This window comes from Mesoplodon densirostris, chromosome 2 (assembly GCF_025265405.1).
Source record: "Mesoplodon densirostris isolate mMesDen1 chromosome 2, mMesDen1 primary haplotype, whole genome shotgun sequence".
In the NCBI taxonomy this organism is placed as follows: Eukaryota; Metazoa; Chordata; class Mammalia; order Artiodactyla; family Ziphiidae; genus Mesoplodon; species Mesoplodon densirostris.
Window position 1 is genome coordinate 98,592,217 of NC_082662.1, and position 19,303 is coordinate 98,611,519.

The 19,303-nt window shown below is 55.7% G+C and overlaps 2 protein-coding genes across 7 annotated transcripts; both read left to right on the plus strand.

Moving 5' to 3' along the window:
- Nucleotides 1-3,050: 3,050 nt before the first annotated feature.
- ATXN7L2 (ataxin 7 like 2) lies at nt 3,051-11,853 on the plus strand. 2 transcript variants are annotated; one of them, XM_060086226.1, is made up of 11 exons: nt 3,051-3,177; nt 5,083-5,148; nt 5,533-5,637; nt 6,053-6,263; nt 6,562-6,848; nt 7,471-7,553; nt 7,909-8,162; nt 8,977-9,175; nt 9,316-9,437; nt 9,920-10,715; nt 11,715-11,853. In XM_060086226.1, exons 1-11 carry the CDS (start codon nt 3,051-3,053, stop codon nt 11,727-11,729), a joined length of 2,265 nt encoding a protein of 754 aa, XP_059942209.1. In that variant the 3' UTR covers nt 11,730-11,853. The 2 variants fall into 2 exon arrangements, with proteins under 2 accessions (XP_059942209.1, XP_059942210.1); XM_060086227.1 differs by lacking the exon at nt 5,533-5,637 and having other exon boundaries at nt 3,058-3,177.
- Nucleotides 11,854-13,253: 1,400 nt separating this feature from the next.
- Nucleotides 13,254-18,863, plus strand: LOC132481414 (probable transmembrane reductase CYB561D1). Of its 5 annotated transcripts, none has more exons than XM_060086248.1 (3): nt 13,254-13,304; nt 13,942-14,003; nt 14,528-18,863. In XM_060086248.1, exons 2-3 carry the CDS (start codon nt 13,968-13,970, stop codon nt 15,029-15,031), a joined length of 540 nt encoding a protein of 179 aa, XP_059942231.1. In that variant the 5' UTR covers nt 13,254-13,304; nt 13,942-13,967; the 3' UTR covers nt 15,032-18,863. The 5 variants fall into 5 exon arrangements, with proteins under 5 accessions (XP_059942231.1, XP_059942240.1, XP_059942214.1 ...); XM_060086257.1 differs by having other exon boundaries at nt 13,942-13,979; XM_060086231.1 differs by having other exon boundaries at nt 13,263-13,437.
- Nucleotides 18,864-19,303: the final 440 nt, after the last annotated feature.

Genomic DNA, 19,303 nt, shown 5'->3' on the forward strand with positions numbered 1-19,303 from the left:
GTGCTGACTGGATAAGGGCCATCTGTCTCCCATCCAGCTCAAAACATTTCAGTCTGCCTTGGCCATAGGGCTGCCCAGGGAAGAAGGAAGAAGGCAGAATCCAGCCATTTTCCAATCCAGTGCCAATTAGCCCAGATGTTATCCCAAAGGTAAATGTGCCCTGTGTCAGTCTCTCCTCAGGACTGAGTCATCCCCTCCAACCTCCTCACCTTCCTCAGCACCCTCCATTGTAACGTATGCGTTACTGGGGTACCCAGGCGGCAGGACCTTTGACTTCGGGACAATCATTTCCTCTTTGGGTCAGTTTCCCCACTTGACAGGGGAGTGTGAGGTTTACATCTTCAAATGCTCCAGAGTCCTTCAGTGAAAAATTAGGTGTTTTGTTTTGTTTTTCAGATTTGGGGGAAGGCATTTGAGGAGGGAAGATAGGAGATGGGGATAAGGGTGTTTCTAAGTCTGAACCTCTCTGTCCTGAGCTGTCCCCATGATTACTCAAGGACAAGGGGAGACAGTTTTGCCCACAGCTCCAGAGACACACAGAACAAAGGGATGACCTTCAGTTTTCTTCAAGCTGGCCCCTGTGAGGGTCTATGAGCAGCTTCTACTGGAACTTTGTTTGGATTCTGTGTACGTATTTGTAATTTATCTGAAATGTGAAGGATAAGATGTTCTCATTTGGGGGCCTAAGTTACTAATTGGCCCTTCAGCTAGGGAAAGGGAGTGGGTGAGTATGCACTCCTGCCAAGGACTCCTAGCCCAGAACTCTCCCTAGAGCAGAGAAGGCTCTTTCTCCTCTTCAAGAGGCTGGCGTATTCTCAGCCTGAAGAGCCTTGATTTAGGCTATGGCCTCTCTCTCCGTAGCCACCCTAAGAGGAAAGGCTACTTTCACCTCATTACCTTCAGAGCGCTGGGCTGGGTCAAATGCTGAGTGCGCGGCTGTCCTCATAGGACTCATGTCCCTTCCAACTAGGGCTGGCATCACCACTTTGCCTAGTGGGGCCTGAGGTAGAAGGTGCTGGTCTCTCTAGTTGCCGCAGGAGGCCAACAGGCAGGGCACTTGCCCTTTGCCCTAGTAAACTCTGACCCTGCCAGGGTGCCCACCTAGGACCTTTCCTGAACATGAGTCCCCTCCACTATCATGATCATAGGTGTCCTTCTTCTGGGATTGAAGATCAGGGGTGGGGGAGAATGTTGCATGTTGTTTTCTGGTGCTTGTTATTATACATTTGAATAAACAGTGCTTCAAGCATTTGCCATGAAGGAGCCAAGAACGTAGCCCTTCTGGGGACTTTTTTCCTCCTCCTCTCCTTGCTTTAAGTTCTTGGACAAATATCAGCATTTCCACCAAAACATCATTCCACTCCTCTCCACTCTGCACTCCCAGCGATAGTCTGCAGGCTGAGGAGTTGTTCCTGGCGGACCCCAGTCTGGCGACATCTCTTTTGGTGGCACAAATTAGTCCAAAGTAACTGAGACATTAGTAAATTTAGAGCAAACTCAGAAGGCGAGAGATATTGGCTTCCACAATGCTGTTTCCACTTACTCTCCTACCATCTGTGACCTAGACAAGCTTCCTGTCAGGAGTTGAGGGCCACGTGCTTTGCCCTTTTAACTATAAAGGTTCTTGCTGAACAAACTTGCACCTCTATGCCCCTTCTGACAAACAGCCACAGGCTACATTTACATTCCCTAGAAAAATACACTTGGGCACAATATTACGTTCAATGTCACCAGTTTCCCACTCCCCCTAGGAATCATCCATGGTTCTCAGGTTAAGAATCTCTACCCTCAGAGATTATCCTTGAAGTACTTAAACCTTCCCTGGGTGAAAATGAGAAGACAGTCTGAGGTCTTGAAGTCACAGACCTTGACTTATTCGCCTCCAGTTTGGTTTCCCCTTAGATGAAAGAATGAATATGTGGTGAGGTGTAAGGGGTTGAGGAGGGAAAAGAGAATTAGTATCTCTTTTCTGAAGTGATGGGGTGGGGGGCAGGCTTTTGTCTCTTGATTATGTGCGGGTGGGAAGGAATGTTGTCAGCTGAGAAAAGAGAAAGAGGTGGATGATTAAGGTATTTTCCAGGCCTTAGCAAGGAAAATGACAGATCTGATGAGAAGTCTCCCTGTGCCCAGGGAGGCTGCTCTGGTAGCAGCCCTGCCAGCAGAGAAAATATTCGTTAGAAAAAGAAGCCAAAGGGATGGATGGAGTCAGGGTCCAGCCAGGGTTTGGGAAGAGGCGGTACAGGGTATCGATCGCAGTGCTCATGAGGAGAAAGACGGATCAGCAGAGATGCTGCAAACACCAGCAGCCTCGGGCCACCCCAGTTCCGGGGCTGGCTCTGGCTCGGAGATAGCCTTCTGTCATCCTGACAGGTGATCCCAGTCAGCTCAGCTAGGTCCTCCCAAACCCAGACAACGCCACTTCAACCCTCTGCTCTGCGTCAGGGAAGCGTGGGTTTCCCACACAGGAGGCACACCCCGAGAGTTGAGGACCCTCCCCCCACTCCAACCCCTGTGTCCTTCAGCACATCCTACAGAACCCCCTCCCTTTGCCCTTCTGATTCACAGCGCCCACCTCCCTGCACCTACCGCATTCGATCTACTGGGAAGCGAAGTCGCTTCGTGGCCGCCAGCCCGGGAATGGGCGCCAGCCAGCTGGCGGAGGCACGGTTTAAAGGGGCATCTTGGGCAGAGAGAGGTTTGGGACTGGGGTTTGTGTGCAGCGAACTTAAGAGAGTGGGCTGGTAGCACAAAGAATGTGTTCACAACGGTTAGGAGCAGAGGTCCTGGGGCTTTGGTCTCTTTTTCCCCCGCAATTGTGCATTTTGGAGGGGCTCTCTCGTCAAGCTCAGTAGGCAACCTCACCACCTCTAAGCCTACGTTTCCCAGAAGGCTATGCGGCAGGGAGAGTGAGGGGAAGGCAACCAGTGCTGCGCTTGCGCAAAGAGTGAGCTGGAAAGGTGGGAGGGAGAGGGGAGGCGTGCCCGCGGCAGGGATGGGGGGAGGGGGCCGCGCAGCGGCGGCGCCGGGGCGGGCGCGCGTCCGCGGCGGTGATGGCGGTGCGTGAACGCGCGGCGGCAGCAATGGCCGCTCTGGAGCGGCGGGTGCCGAGTCTCGATGACTTCGCGGGACAGAGCTGGAGCTCGTGGGTGGAGCGGGCCGAGCTGCCCGCGGCCGACGGTGAGTGAAGCACCCCTAGAGTCTGAAGACCCCATCACTGTCTCCCCTCCCCCCCTCCGGGCCCCCGCCAACAGAGGGGAGCTGCCGACGGGAGCCGCCGTCCGGCTCCCCGGCCCCCCAAACAAAGGACCCGCCGGGTCCTAGTGCCCGCCCGCTCCGCCACCTTCGCGCCTCCGGGTCCTAGCGCCGGCTCTCCTCTAGCAGCCCACCCTGCCCACCTCTGCCTCTGCAGTTGCCCAGTACCTGCCCCCACATCTGCTTGCTTTTATGTTTCTTCTTGCCTGCTGTCCTCCAGCTTCCGCCCCTCCTGCACCTGCCTCAAGCTTTCCCCATCCGCAACAGTCCTCTCCACGTGTTTCCCACGCACCCCACTTCTGTGCCCCCCTCCCAACCCCCCTTGTTCCTTCGCCTTCTGCCCTACACCTTTTGCTCCTTTTCGGCGTTCGCCTGTCGGCTGCAGTGCCACTAGACCCCCGCCTCCTCCGCATTAGTTCATGGATGGTCCATCCATCCATCCATCCTCCCTTCCTCCCTCCCTCCTCCGTCCATCCATACATGCCTCCAACCCTCCGTCCTTTCCCGGGCCTCTTGCCCTGCCTCCCGGGCTCTCTCCCCTGACCCCCACCTTCTCTAGGCCCCTGAGTGCTTTTGGTGAGCGGGCTGACAGCCCCTTCTCCTGATCTTTGTCTCCTGGGCCCCAGGGGGCATCTGGCCTCGTGGCCTTTGGGGTGACAGCAGGCATCACACCCCTGAAGAAGTTTGCAAGTGAGAAGAGGTGGAGGAGGAGACCACATGGAGCGGTCTCTGATGACACTTGTTCTCCTCTGAGACGTCCAACTCCCAGCTCAGTTCTGTCCATCACTGCATTTTAATGGACTTAAGAGTGGGAGCTGCCCCTTGTTTCTTGCATGCCTAACCCACCACCCCTCATATCTGGAGATTATATAAGACTGTCAGTATTCTTCTCATTCTAGAAAGGTGCACGTCTGTTAGTAGGTGTCAGAAGCAGACCTAAGTGGGAGCCTCAGGCCACCCCAGAACTGCCCCATGCTGGGTGGGCAAGGATGGGGCCATTGTCAGGGTCTGGGTGCATTGAGAACCGGAAATGGAATCAGACGGGTTTGGTGACTCAGAATTGATTTTTTTTCCAAGGGACAGGGAGGGGGCGTAGAGGAGGGAGGGGAGAGGAGTAAGATAGGGGGATGGGGAAGAGCTGCTTTGCACAGCTAAAACGTTTTTGTCATCAACCTAGAAACTGAGGTACAAGGGCAACCCTTGCCCAAACCCCCTCTTAAGAGGAAAAGGGCTTGCATAGCTGATCAAGGGGACTTTGAAGATGCTGAAGGGCCCTAAGACAGCAGTTTCTCTGCTCTGTGGCCATCCTATCAGTGCAGGACCTGAGAAGCTGGGTGTAACTTTGACAATGCCATGGCAACCCAGGTGGAACAAAATTGGGGATGGGGACCTAGGAGAGTATCTGTTTGGGATGCCACAGAAAAGCAGAAAGGACCTATCTGAGAAATCTCAAGAAGGGACTCGGGGATCTGTAGTAAGATATGTTAAGGACTGTTTCCCGTTTAAATGGGGAAGCAGGCCCAGAAGAGATAATTACCCATAGTCACCCAACTAGTCAGCAGTGGAATCCTGAACTGTACCTTGGAATGAAGGATCCATAAGAAAGGTGGCTGGATCCCTCCTAATGGGGCCAGCTCATTCCAGAGGTAGCAGGTGAAGGAAGAATGGGCACTTGAGAAAGATCCACTGAAAGGTTCTCCAAGTGGTCCTGAGCACCAGGTGCTTGTCAAGGAGTGAGAGCTTCCTCCTGCTTGGCCCCAGGACCTGGTCGGATGGAAGATGGGGCTTCTGGGATGGGGGTGGTCCTTCTGAGCTGTGTTTCTCCTCCAGGGGCTGAGTTGGAGGAGAGTAACAAAAACCTGAAGAAGTTGGATGCCATGACCCTCATTAAAGAAGGTGCGAGTTGACACATACTGGGGCTGGGGCCCAGGGCAGACAGGACCACCTTCCCTTCTTCCACCACAGCCCAGGAGGTGGCTGCCTGAAGCAGCAGGTCTGGGAATTCTCACTTTGATAGGTCTGAGTCAGCCTGTTCCCCTGGCTCCTGTGACTTATTGAGGGAGATCCTAATCATTGGTGTTTGGTGCCCACTCACCTGAAAGCCCGCATTCTTAGGGACTGGTTAGATTGATCTCTGGAAGCTGGAAGCATCCAATATAAAGCTTGTCATATCAGCTGGGAGGGGAAGTGTCATCTGAGTGGTGGGTGGGAGTGTTCTCTGATCTTACAGGGAAAATCTGGTGTCCTCAGCCCCAGTGATAAGGGCTTCTGTCATTGCAGACATGTCCATCTTCGGGCACTGCCCTGCCCATGACGACTTCTATTTGGTTGTATGTAACCATTGCAGCCAAGTGGTGAAGCCTCAAGCTTTCCAGAAGCACTGCGGTGAGGGGAGCCCTCGGGAGGAGATAGAGGGGACAGGGGAAGGTGGAACATGGAACTCTGAGGACAGGGCCAATTGGGAGGTCATGTGGGTAATGGAGGGAGGCTTTGGGAATAAGAAGGTGGAGACGGGGAGCTTCACAGATTGTGGTTGGTGGGGGTTATTGTTTAAGCAACCTTTCAGCATCTGGTGGAGTAAAGTTCTAGCGTCTGGGAAGAGCTAAGAGGTTCAGGAAGCTGATTCCTAGAATTTTGAGTCTTGAAGGCTCAAATTCAAATGGGAAGGAGGCAAATTTAAAACCTAAGCTTTGGAAACTCCAGGTTCTCTATCATGAGTCTGTGATCAGGGTTAGGAGGTTGGGGAAGGAGACAGTTGATGCCACTCACCTCAATTGCTCTCTCCACCTCCTGGTGACAGAAAGAAGACATGGGCCGCTCAGCAAGCTTTACGCCCGGGCCCCACCCCCACCTCCAGCCCCTGCCAGCTCTCAGAAATGCCATGTAGTGAACGGTCAGGGCCCAGCTTGTAGGGCCCCAGGTTCCACCAAAACCTCCTCCAGGGAGAAGGGCCAGGGGTCCCGGAGCCGTGGCCACCAGCCTCCTGAGAAGACCCAGAAGGACAACCTCTGGTAAGGAAAGGCTGGAGACTCCCTGAGACAAGCCCTGACCCTAGCCCAGGGAGGGGTTGGCACACACGGAGGCAGCTGTGGGGCGATGGACACGGCTCACTGCGGGAGGCGGACATCCCTCTCTGCAGCTCCCTTCCACTCGCTCCCGGGAATATGGGGTCCCCTTTTCCCATGTTCTGCACCCCTGCAGGAGCCCACCCAAGTTCCAGGGCTGGGAAAGGAGATGGCTCTGGGCTAGAGTCTGGGGCCCAGGCCCAGCCTCCCTACCTCCCAGCCTGCACCCTCTCTCCATGTATAGCCTTTTCGTGCCTGTGGTGAATCTGGAAAAGATGTCCAGTCTCCCGAAGCCCGATGGACACGGAATCAGGGTGGCTCCGCCCTCTGCTTTCCTCAGCCAGCCGGCTGGCCTCACCAAGGACTCCCCTGGAAAAAACCCCATGGCATCCCCTTCTAAAGAATTTCCTGGCAGAGGGAGCATCGAGATAACCCCCAGCGAGGGCCCCATTCACCGGGCTGAAGGCAGCCCGTCTGAAAAGGAGCCTGGTGGGGCCAGACTGCCCCCTAAAACCCACCGGAAGATGGCTCGTGAGTAGTCGTGGTCTTGGGGTCAGGAAGGTAGAGTGGGGACTCCTTTGGACTGCTTTGTCCTTGGGCCTGATGGAGAGGGGGTCAGGAAAGGGTGGGCTTGGCCATCACAGGGTGCCAGGGTACAGGAGCCCCTGGTCATCCCTTGACATGGACACTCACTTGACCTGCTTATTCTCTTGGAAGATTCTCTTCAGCCCAGGTCTCCTGATTAAGGCCATGGGAGCCTGTGCCTAAGCAGGTGAAGGCATTTTTCCTCACCTTGGGCTGTTGAACTTTATCTCTTTTCTCATCTAGATCCAGGGCACCAGAAGCCTCCCATAGCTGGTTTCCCTGGCATCCCGGATGCCTGTAGCTGCTTTTGTTTCCTGGTACATGTTGCCCTGTTTGAGACTTGGGGCCCCCCAAAGGAGTGCCTGGGCTGGCATGGGGACGGGATGGTTCTTAAACCCAGCAGAGAGCTGCTGATGCCCAGAGGAGTATCTCTGGAAGGCTGCAGCCCCAGACTCGAGGCCCAGAGGCTCTCCTGCCTTAGGCCCAGCTCTTCCCAGGCCTTTGGCCTGAAGACGCCAGACCCTCCCAGAAATGGCCTTGGGGTTCATGGGAACCGCTTTCCCCACAGGGAAGGAGTGCGACCTCAACAGGCAGTGTGGGGTAATAAATCCAGAGACCAAAAAGATCTGTACCCGCCTGCTGACCTGCAAGGTAACCCCCAGTCCCTCTGCATAGTGAGGGAGGACAGCACAGACACGGGCCCTGGGCAGGGATAGCAAGTGAGGTCTCATCCAAAATCCAGCTGAAGGGATGGGGGTTAAGCCCAGACCAGGCAAGGGGAGGGGAGGCTGCCCACACTGGGCCCAAGGTGGGGACAGCGGGCAGGGGGTGGCTTCCAGATCCCCCTCTCCAGAGGAGGGTTCTGGCCCTGTCAGGAAGTGAAACAAGGACACACAAACACACCCCCACTCACACACCCAGTCTCTTCACTTGCCCAGGCCAGAGCACACCGCTGCCCCTCACCTCTGCTCAGCCCCTCCCCACCCTCCCCCCTGCTGTGTTCTAGATCCACTCCGTGCACCAGCGCAGGGAAGTCCAGGGCCGAGCCAAGGACTTTGATGTGCTGGTGGCAGAGCTGAAGGCCAACTCCCGCAAAGGGGAGTCTCCCAAGGAGAAGAGCCCAGGGCGCAAGGAGGCAGCTCTTGAGCGCCCCTCCCAGGAGCCCCCCTCCTCAGTCCAAGCTGTGGCAGCCGTGGCTGCTCCCAGCAGCACCTTCTCTGCTCGTGCCAAGCAGACCTACCCATACTGTGCACTGCCCAGGTACGTCCAGGATCCAGCGCCCATCTTGCCTGGGGACACGTGGCCCCAGGCCATCAGGAACCCCTGGAGACAGGCCCAGGGAGTGCCCTGGAAGGTGCTGCTCACTCCACCCTGAGTGTGTGGGGAGGGGCCCCTGGCGGTGGTGTGGAGGTGGGCGACTCCCTGTTCCTAACCCGGCATACCGCAGTACCCCAGGCTCTCTGTAGTGTTCCAACACCCAGGAAAAAACATTTTCCCAGCTGCTTCCAACAGGCCAAAAGTGGTAATTGGGGAGCCGAAAGGGTCAGGGTCCTGGGTGAGGCAGTCCTACTGTTTATTTATTCACTGGCCCCTTCGTGTGCAGAGGCTGCGCTGGAACCCAGGGAGAGCCTGCCTTGCGGAAGGAGACACACACGCATCTCTGCCTGTAACATGAGGGGCAGACACGAAACATAGGCTCAGCTCACAGATAGGCTCACAGGAATATGTGATGCAAGAAGGGGGTTGAGAAAATTGACTGGGCTGACCAGAGCTGGGTGCGGTTATACTCAGATTCTCTGGAGGAGGCGAATGTGGAGCAGATTTTCCCCCTGAGGAGGCAGGGCCTGGGAAGTGCAGGGGCTGGGGAGAAAACCCCTTGGGAGCTGTGGCCCCTGATCTTTCTGGCTCTTACTCTGTGAGCTCTGTTGTTCCCTCCCTTCCTGTCCTCCTTCCTCTTTGTCTGATCGCCCAGCAGGGTGTCTGCCCCGACTTTTTGAGCTTGGCAGGTTCAGGGACACACCTACCGTGACCCACTCTCATCACATCGCCCTCACGTCCCCTTTGGCCCTTCCAGATCCCGGGCCTCCTCTGAGAGTGAGTTGGATGATGAAGGCCCTTGTGGTGGTGATGGGGACCCAGGCCTGTTCCCCTTCCCCCTGCCCCGGGGTGGTGCCCAGGCCTCCAGCGAGGAGAGTGAGGAGGAGGGGACATCTGATGACCTCCACCTCCCCACTGACTGCCATTATGCAACCAGGCCCCCTCGGCCGCAGGCGGTAAGGACCTGGGGCAGGGACCTGGGGGTGGGGGGCCAGTCCTCCTGACCCACGATGTGGGGAGGAGGTCACATCCTACGTGAAGGTGCCCTCCCTGTATTTCAGGCCTCTTTAACCATATGCCTTCCTTCTGCCTCCAGTTCTGCACCTTTGGGAGCCGGCTGGTGAGTCCAGGATGCTACGTGTTTAGCCGCCGGCTGGACCGGTTCTGCTCGGCACTGAGCTCTATGCTGGAACGGCACCTCAGCTCACACATGTGGAAGTGAGTCTCTCAGCCCCAGAACCTCCCTTCCCAGGCCCCAGGCATACACGGGCTTCAGAACCCCTAATTCGTCACACATACCTATAGATGTGGCTTGGCTGTTTGCCAGGGAGACCCCAGGTAGGGTGAAAAGGAGGTGGGGGAAACTTGGCAGCCTGGAGCTGGGCTAAGGCAGGGCCTGAATGGGTCGCCTGGGAGTGAATCTTAACTCTCACCAATCACTTCCAGTACCTTTTGGGTAAGTAGGGATAGGGGATGTCCAACCTGAGATTTAAAGTGAGGTTTTTAAAGGGTCTGTATATTAGTTCATTCCTGCCTTTCCCTGTGCCTTCTTCCTATCCCTCAGTTCCAGCGTTTCCCAGCAGAGGGCGGCACTGCCAGGACTCTGTGGGCCATTTCTACGTGGGTGGAAAGACTTGTATGTTGGTGGGGAGGCCCTCTTGCTTGCTTGGCATCACAGTGGGGCTCTCTTCTTGCTGCAGGAAAATCCCCCCGGCGGCTGAGCCTCCATCCCACCTTGTCAGCTCCCTGCCATCTGCTCCCCTGAGCCCATCCTCTACGGGCAGCTGTCCCCGCCTTCCAGGCCCACCCCCCAGACCCACCTGCCCAGCCTCCATGCCCCCCACCAAGGACAGCCTTGGCCCCGGCTACCCTGCAGGCTCCCCCAACGTGGCAGCCGCCTGCAGCCAGGCGGAGTGCATGGGCGGGAGCCAGGCTATCACCTCACCACTGCCTGCCAACACACCTTCCCCGTCCTTCAGCAAGCTCCCACCTTCCAAGGCCAGCAAGTCATCCAAAGGCAAGGACGGGCTCGAGGTGGAGGCTCCTTCTCGAAAGCGAAAGTTATCCCCTGGGCCCACCACTTTCAAACGGACCTGCGTCCTGGAGCCCACTGGAAAGGGCAAACCCTCTGGCTGCCGGGGCCTCTTGGCCAAGACTAAAACAGGCCTGGGCATGGGGCTTAATGGGACGGTGGAGCCAAGAGTGAAGCGGGCAGGGCCCCTGGACTGTCGGGGTTCCCCTCATCAACCCCCCACGCCAGTCAAGGCTTCTCAGCTGGACAACCAGGGAGCGGCTGGACAACCGGCCAAGGCCCTGTCAACCAACTGCCTCTCTGAGGAGGAGGTAGCCAAGAAGCGGAAAAACCTGGCCACTTACTGCCGGCCAGTGAAGGCCAAGCACTGCCAGGCTGGTGCCCCTGCCGACGCGGCCTGCTCTGTGCGCCGCAAGAAGCCGGGTCCAGCCCTGGCCTTTGAGGAGAAGTGTTCTACACTGAAGGTACCAGCCCAGCTCCCTGAAGAGCAGGGGCGGGGAAGGGTCAGGATGGATGAGGTTGGAGTGCACAGGCACCTGACAAAAAGGTGCTTAAGTAAACGGCTGTGCAGGGAAGGGAAGACTGGGGAAGTTGAGAGAGAGTTCCTGGGCCATCTGCTCTAGGGAGAGGTGACCCCAGCTTTTGCTTGGTGGGCCTTCCCCTATCCCCAGCCCTCTCCTTTGGGCTAAGGAGATGTTGCCTGTGCCTCTCCCCCTTCCCCTGCTTGCTTTAATCAAAGGGCCACTTTCTGAATTGGCTGTGGCCCTTACTCCGGGACTTGGAGCTACCTCTGTTCCCTGAAGGAGAGGAAGCTGGACTCCATGAGCTCTGATAAGAAAGGTTTGGGCAGTGGGGTTGAGCTTGGGTCCCTGAGCCTAACACGCTGCGCACAGGCTGGGTGGGCTGGTCTTGTTCATTGGTTTTGCCTCTGGGCATCAGGGCATGAAAGGGCAGGGACATAACCCAAGGTCCCCATATGCATGTCCGCCCACCTTATACATATACCCATTGCCAGGTTTTGAGGTGCCAGGCAAGCTCTCCAGGGTTTCTGGTAAAGCCAGCAGCCAAGGTTTATGTGCCTCTTCTGATGGGAGCCCTGGAGTAGCATGCTATGAGCTATCCATATGACCTTAGCCAGGAGGAACGTATTGGAGGTGGGAAGGGGAGATGCCCTCCTGGTTTAGGCACTGGCCAGATGCATACCATCACCTTTGGTGCCCATATGAAAGTAGTAAGTTTGACAGCTGCATGGGGCCTGAGTGTGTTTTTGTCACACGTGTGCACGGGTGATCTCCAGGCTGCCTCTGCTGGGCTGGCATTCATTCTCCCCCTTGCCCAGCTTTACTCACAAGACCAGCAGGAGGAAATCAAGCCTTAGCTTTTCTGGCCCACATAGTTTGCTGGATAGGAGGACAGTTAGACCCCCAGCCCGACCCTGTCTCTTGCCTCTTGTCTTCCTACAGTCAAAAGCCCATTAACAAGAAAGTGCCTGCCCACTGCGATGGAGCCGCCAGCACCTCCTCCCCTCCAGATCCGGGCCCCAGGCTGCTGCCGCTTTTTATAACTTTATATTATTTTTTTTAAGAAAAAAAAACTCTTTAAAATACCTCAAGATTGTCTCCCTGTTCTGTTGCTGCTAAGAAAATATAAAAACAGAAACGTAGAAAAGGAAGGAAAGAAATGTAACAAAATGAGTGTCCTTACTGTCCCCAACTGCTCCCCAGGAGGCTGAGATGATAGGCAGTCAGACTCCAGCTCCCGTCACTTGCCTGCAAAAAAAATCTCTTACACTCGTATATTTTTGTCCTTTTAGTCTGTGGAAATGGCTGGGGGTTGTATCACTGGGGGAGTCTTAGGATGAGGAGGCATGTGGCTCGGAGCAAGCAAGGGGACTACAGTCCCACTGGGAAAGGAAACTTGATGGGGGAGGGAAGCCACACCTCTGGCTCTACTCTTGGATCTTGGCCTTGAAGGTCTGTGGATGTCCGCCTGTGGCCCTTTTCTGGTCTTCCAGCAATCCTGCTCCTCCGTCCTGTCTCTGAATTACTGCCTCAGTTTCTTCAGCCCTTTCCGCCCTTCCTGCCTCTTACTAGTAGCCTTATTTTCTCAACCACTGGAGCTTGAGTTGGTAATTGCACTCAGGATGTCCCTGATTTCTGTGGGATGGCCTGGTTTTGGTCTCTTTCTCCATGGCCGGTGGGTTTACCCTTCAGGAAGGGGTACAGCCTCTCCCAGGTAGGCCTCCTTAAGCTGAACCACCCCTTTTTTTGGAGGCAGGAAGGGAAAAGGTATCCTCACTTACAGAACTTCCCTTGGTGTGGGAGGCAGCAGCTGTGTGGGAGGCCCTAGCCCCTCAGGTTCGCCTGGCTCCCCAGGGCTGAGCAGATGGTGTGGAGGCGGCAGGGGCTGGGAGTGCCCTAGTTTTTCCATTTGTCTCACTGGGGACAACAGCTACTGTGCAGACAGGGGATACGACTGTTGCATGTCCCTCCTTTGGTCCTCAAACCTGAACTCACCAGGCACAGGGCACTAATTTTTAGCCTTCTCCTCTCCTTTCAGTCTCCTTGCTTTTAGGCAGGGAGGGATCTTATTCCCTTAACAAGACAGAAGAAGAGGTGGCAGAAGAGAGTGGGCAACCAGGGAAATCCAGTATTTCTGGAAAACTGTTCAAAACACTGGTTTCACACCCTTGGTTCAGTATACCAAATCTGTGATTCGGGTGAAATAAGTTGTCGTAAATGTAGTTTCCACAGGCTATTTGAGACATAAGCCCCGTCAGCCCGGGTAGACATAAAGATACACATGAGTTGGGCAGAAGACACACGGTGGGCCCGGAGCTGTCCACTCGCCTTCTGCCCTCGGGGCTCTTCAGGACGGATGCGCTTTCCCCCAGCCCCCAGAGGGCGCTGTGGACGAACCGCCGCATTGCCGGCGGCGTCCCGGGGAGGAGCCTTTCCCGCAGCCGAGGCCGCCTCCGCGATCGCAAACCCGGAAGACGTGCCCTGGCAGCTGCAAGTGTGGGGCGGCTGGGCACCGCCATGCAGTCCCTGGAGGTAGGTCTGGTTCCCGCTCCACAGAGGGAGCCGAGACTGACCCGGTGGCTGCGGAGAGGCAGTGGGATCTTGGCGCACCTGGTCGCTTTGGGCTTCACCATCTTTCTGACAGTGCTGTCCCGACCAGGAACCAGTAAGTGTGCAAGGCGGGGCGGGGAAGGGGGCGGAGCCGAGATGCTGGAGGGGCAGCGCTTGGGAGCGCCAAGAGGCGTGTAGTGGGGACCCTAGCAGTGGATGGGCGGACTGTGGAGGGGTAGTAAGGGCGTGGCGGGGCGTGGCCTTGGGGGGTGGGGCCTCGAAGGGTGGGGCTTTGGGAGGAGAGGAGGCGACTGAAGTGAACGGAACTCACTAGTTCATCATAAGCAAAGCCCCTCGTGGATGATACAAGTAAAGGAGGGATGCCAAGGTCTGTTCTAGGACTGGGCTGGTAGCTGCGAGGTGCTGAATGGGGAACCCAGGCCAAAGTGGTATGTTTGCCCTCTTGGCTGCTCCACTTTGCCTGGAGTTCCTGATGACCCATTAGGGTTGGAGACACTACTCTGACCCTTCCCCTCCAGCCAGATTCTTTGGGCTCCAGCCAGACACAGGGGTAGAAACAACGGTGCCCAGTCGTCAGTCTGTTCTCTTTGATTCTTAGGTCTTTTCTCCTGGCACCCTGTATTCATGGCCTTGGCGGTGAGTTTGGGCTTCTTTGTGCAGGTGATTTGTTTGGATATGCCCCTAAGGAAGCATCCAGCCTTCAGAAGGCTTAGCCTTTCTGAGGCTCAGAGAGGTGGGGGGAAATGCCCAGGGCCCCATCTTTCCCTGCAACCTGTGAGATCAGGAAACATGGAGGGCTGGGCTGTAGGTAGTCAGGTGGTTTAAGGGGGTGGGAAGACATGGAAGATACCATTTTTTTCTCCATTAGGGCCTGAAAGGAGGAAGTGGAAGGGGTGTAATCCAGTTGCTCCCTACCCCAAAGTTCAGGAGGAAGTTTAACATTTGCTGTTCCCATTGGTCAAGAAATGAGGGTCACTGTCTGTGGTGGAGGTGGGGGCATGATGTCAGCCTGAATGATGAGACTTCCGCTCTAGCATGGAGTCCTAGTTCTGCCCATAAATGCTGACCTGTGTGGCAGGTGGTCCCACCCTCTGTCCTCCTCGTTTGGATGTATGAGGGCACCTCTTTTTTCTTAGGCCTCCAAGCTGGGTCTGAGGCTCACTGGCCCTCTCCTGTGTTCACAGTTCTGCCTCTGCATGGCTGAGGCCATCCTACTCTTCTCGCCTGAGCACTCCCTGTTCTTCTTCTGCTCCCGAAAGGCCCGGATCCGACTCCATTGGGCGGGGCAGACCGTAGCCGTCCTCTGCGCAGCCCTGGGCCTGGGCTTTATCATCTCCAGCAGGACCCGCAGTGAGCTGCCCCACCTGGTGTCCTGGCACAGCTGGGTAGGGGCTCTGACATTGCTGGCCACTAGCGTCCAGGCACTGTGTGGGCTCTGCCTCCTCTGTCCCCGGGCGGCCAGGGTCTCAAGGGTGGCTCGCCTCAAGCTCTACCACCTGACATGTGGACTGGTGGTCTACCTAATGGCTACAGTAACAGTGCTCCTGGGTATGCACTCTGTGTGGTTCCAGGCCCAGATCAAAGGTGCAGCCTGGTACCTGTGCCTGGCACTGCCCCTCTATCCAGCCCTGGTAATCATGCACCAGATCTCCAGCTCCTACTTGCCAAGGAAGAAGATGGAAATGTGAATTCCTCCAAACTGAATCAAAATGGGACACTTGACTCGGACTTCAGTGGTTCCTTTGGTGACCTTCAGGGATCCACTTCAGAAGTGGTAGGGTTTTTGTATTTCTTAGCTGGGCTAGGGGCTTCAGAAACCCAAACTGCTGTTGCTGACAGACGACTCAGTGGGCCAAAATGGGGACATGTAGGGGGCGCAGGTGAAAGGTGATGGGGAGCTTGATCCTGAAGCCTCCACTCTTGATGGGAGACAGACGTGTTGGGTGTTGGTGGCGATGGTGCTGGCAGTCCTTTCTTGCTTGCGTGCCTGGTGAAAAGTTGGCTTCCTGTAACTTATGAACGACAGCTATGGCTCTGTGGGTCACTTTGAGAAAGCAGTGCAGTGGAGAGAGCCAGTGGGTCTTGTTTATGGGGTAAGGTCCGTGTGCACTCTATTGTGGGACCTTATGTGAGTCACATGTCTCAGGACCTCAGTCTCCTCATCTGTGTAATGAGTGATTGTTTCTAAACAATCTCCCTTAACATTCAGTGTCTGTCAAGTTGATGTCACAGAACACCCTCCCAGGTCTGAACCATGGGCTGGCCCAGTCAGCAGACTCAGGGTGTAATTCTTACATTCATTGTCTCCTTACCCCTCTGGAGGGACAGGTCTGCTCTCGTGGCCTTTCAGGAATCTGTGCCGATTTGGCCCCTGCACCAGGGGACAGGGGGTCAGGCACTGTGGAGAGAAGGGGCCCAGGTGAGGGTCTCCAGAACATCAAGACAGTAAAGGCACTAAAGTCACTTTAAAACTTTTGGAGGAGCAAAAGGGCATTGGCTTAACTAAGCCTTGGCTCTTGGCTGGGCTTCTTAGCCCAGCTAAGAACTTCCTTCAGCTCACTTCAGGATCTGGGCTTGAGGGCTGTGAGACATCCATTCTCAGTGGCAAAGTAGTCCTGAGCATCTCATGTTTTGTCCTTCTTAGGGCTCAGGTCCTTGCCTTAGCACATAGCTTCGTGGAGCTCTTCCGAAGCTGTTAGAACAAAATAAGAGTCAAGGAAATGGGGCAGGGCTCTTCTGATCTAAGAGAAAACAGTGTGTCTCTGGTTCCCCTTCTCCCCTCGACAGCTAAGCTTTCCTCAAGTGTCGTCTCTTGCCAGCTCGTTGGCCCAGGAGGGGGCTGAATTTGGTGCCAGCTGGCAAATGAGGGCTGAGCTCTCTTCCCTGCAGAGACCCCTCCTTGTTCCAAACTGAAAGTATCAGTAGTTCCCCAGACTGCCATCGGTGATAAGGGCTGGATGCTAGATTGGTTAACTGTCGTCTGGCTCAGTCGGGGAGCTGGGACCTCCGTAGACCATAGCAAATACTGAAAATGGCTGAGCCAGGAAATTGGTGTTAAGGCTGGTAGAGAGAGCTCAGTGGGAACTCTGGGAGGCCTGTGGTGTAGGGCCTGGAGCTCTAGGTCCCGGGAGCAGGGGTAGGTGTTCCTAGATAGCAATATTTTGGATATCTCAGGTCTTTAGAAGATTCAAGACCTCCTCTCTGGGTGGCTCAGAAGCAGCAGGGAGGTTGGTATGATTCAACAGTACAGGAGTGAGAACTGCAGGGGCGGAGGGGTCCTCTGAGCGGACCTCGCTAGGATCCTCCCGGGTCAGATGTCATCTCCTAGGAGTTTTCCAGACCCTGAGCATCTCAAGGGGGACCCCTGCTATGCAGAGGGTGATTGTTCCTGTCTTTTTCATTGCCCTCTCTCCCCTCTCCAACTCCTCAGTGTGTTCCGAACTTGGGAGAGATGGTTGCTGGGGCTGCATGGAGGAGATTCTCACTGAGGGTCGCTTTGATCAGGAAGCCCATCTCCGCTTGCGCACCACAGTCAGTGCTGGGAGCCTTACTCTGTCTATAGCAGGGTAGGAAGGCTGGGTGGGGTTCACCAGCTTGCTCTGGGAGCCAAGCAGGCAACACCATAAAGCCCGAGCCTGCCTGAGGTGTTGCCTCCTCCCAGGTGGTGCGGGGGCTGGTGAGCGGGCAGCCTGGCTGACAGCCGGCAGTTTGCGTGGGCAGTGCCAACTGATGTCTATTCCCAGCCCTGGGAGGAAGGGGGAAGTCATTTATATTCCGCAGGAGGAAGGGTTCCCAGCTGTCACTTCTGTGACCGGTAGGCCTCGGCGGTGGGGGGGGGCGGGCGGCAGAGGCACAGGGCAGAGAGGGGGGCACAGGTGGTCTCCTGCTTAGCCAGTCTGATTGCAGTATAGGGAGGAGGTCGCCAGGAGGAGCCCTTCTTCCCAGCTGGCCAGATTGTAGGGGGACTTCCCTCCGCTCCCCTCCTTTCTCCTTCCATCACCACCTGCCCTCACATCCTGGGGCAGCAGCTGGACAACCATTAGACCTCAGTGCCAGGGCACTCTTCCTCCAGCTGGGATCTCGGGGGCTGACGGCTGCATATGCCTCTTGCTTGTGTGTTTCCTCCTCCCTACACCCTCTATCCCCCCACCTCCCTGTATCTCCCCATCTGGGGTATTATCTGGGCTCCTCAGGAGTGAGGCAGAGGCCTTGGGGGAGAAGCAAATGGCTGCCCTTTTGCCCTTGTCCCCTAACTAGGGAAAGCTGCTAGTAGCCAGCCTGTTTTGCCTTTTTTTTAAAAAAGCCAGGGTGTTCAAGTTTTTTTTAATTCTGTGTCATTTGCACAAATTTGCATATCAAGCTCACTAAGTCCGGATTCCAAATATGATTACATTCAAACTCAGCCTTGAGGACATTAGAAATATAGATGCTTTTTGTATCTAAATCCAAATGGTAATAGGATCACCATTCTGGGTTCACATACCACCCCGAAGCCCCCATCTTTCCCATAGCCACCGCTTTCCCACCCCAACACTTCCCCCTGCCCTGCCCCTGGCTGGGGGGTGGTGTTGAATGGCAGGAGCTCTGTCTGGGGAAGTCTCCCAGCCTCACCTTCTTGGCTTTTCAGCTGCATCGAAGGTAGGCTGCTATCTCTTGCCAGCCTGTGCCTCGTCTGTCCGCACCCTCTCACAGCACAGACTACCTCTCCCCACTCCCTGACACTGGCCTGTCCCTTTCTTCTCATCGTCCCCACCCTTCCATCCCTGGGCATGGCTGCTATGGATCTTGTTTTTAAAACCTCACCGTGGGCGATCCAGGCATTCTCCCTGAGCCAGCTGGCTGCTATGCCAAGGCCCGTTCAGAGTTAACAATAATCATTAGCTGAACAGTGCTGGGGCCTTTCAGCTCCAGATCTCTAAGCACTTGCAGGCTGAATCAGCCAGCCCTCACCTTCCCCCTCTTCTTGAGCTGCAGAGGGATGAGGGGTCAGGAGTCTCACCTCCCAGCCAAGCCTTATCCTTCCTCTGGGAGCGGGCCCTGAGCATCCTCTGAGTAAGCTAATAAGGCCTGTTCACCTGACAAAGGTCAAGATGTAGGGAACGTAGTGCATGCTCCACTGACACTGGTAGTGGTGGCTGTTGACCTTGAACTTCTAGTACTCCTGCCCTTCCTTCTGTTGACCTGTCTTGGCCTCCAGGGGACACCCCTGACTCCCTCAGCATTTCTGGTGGCCCTCTGCAGGCTTAGGGAGCAGGGAGGCATCTGGTTCAGTGCTCCCGCTGCCCTGCGTCTGGTTGGCATAAAGAGTCTACATATCATGAAGTGAAAAGTGAATCGACCTGGGAGCTAGGAAACCTGCAGTCTGGGTTTACCCAGCTCCTAACACTGGTGTGGCCACAGGCAAATCACTTACTGCTTGACCTATCTCACAGGGCTGTTGTGAGCGCTAGATGACAGAATGCAATGTTAACAGGCACTGGGAAGTTCAAAGCATTAAACAGATGTCAACAGGTGGTATTACGTGCTTGTCCTTCTCTCTCTTTCACTCAGCCTGGCTCTGGGTTTTATGCTTCTTTTAGGGAGGCAATAAACAGCTATGGATAATGATGCTTAGAGGACCCAAGTCTCAGAGAAGTTGTGTTGCTGGCCATCACTGGAGAACACAGGCATTTCCTCCTAGATGCAAGGTCAGGAATGCCACCAAGGCTATGACTCTAGTGAAGCTTGCCCTGAGTGCTGCCAGCTCGTGCTTTCAAGTCACGGGGCTGACTGCAACTCTGGGAGTCAGTTATCCCCCAGGTCCAGCCTGAAGTTCCTGGAGCTGGTCTTAGTCTGGAGCTCCTGGTCACAAGTCTATCTAAATTTCTCCTACCTAATTCTGCTCTTCTGAGGGAAAGGTGGAGCAGACAATCCAGGAAGGGAGGAGCAACAGCAATGGACACAGCACTGCCACACCAACC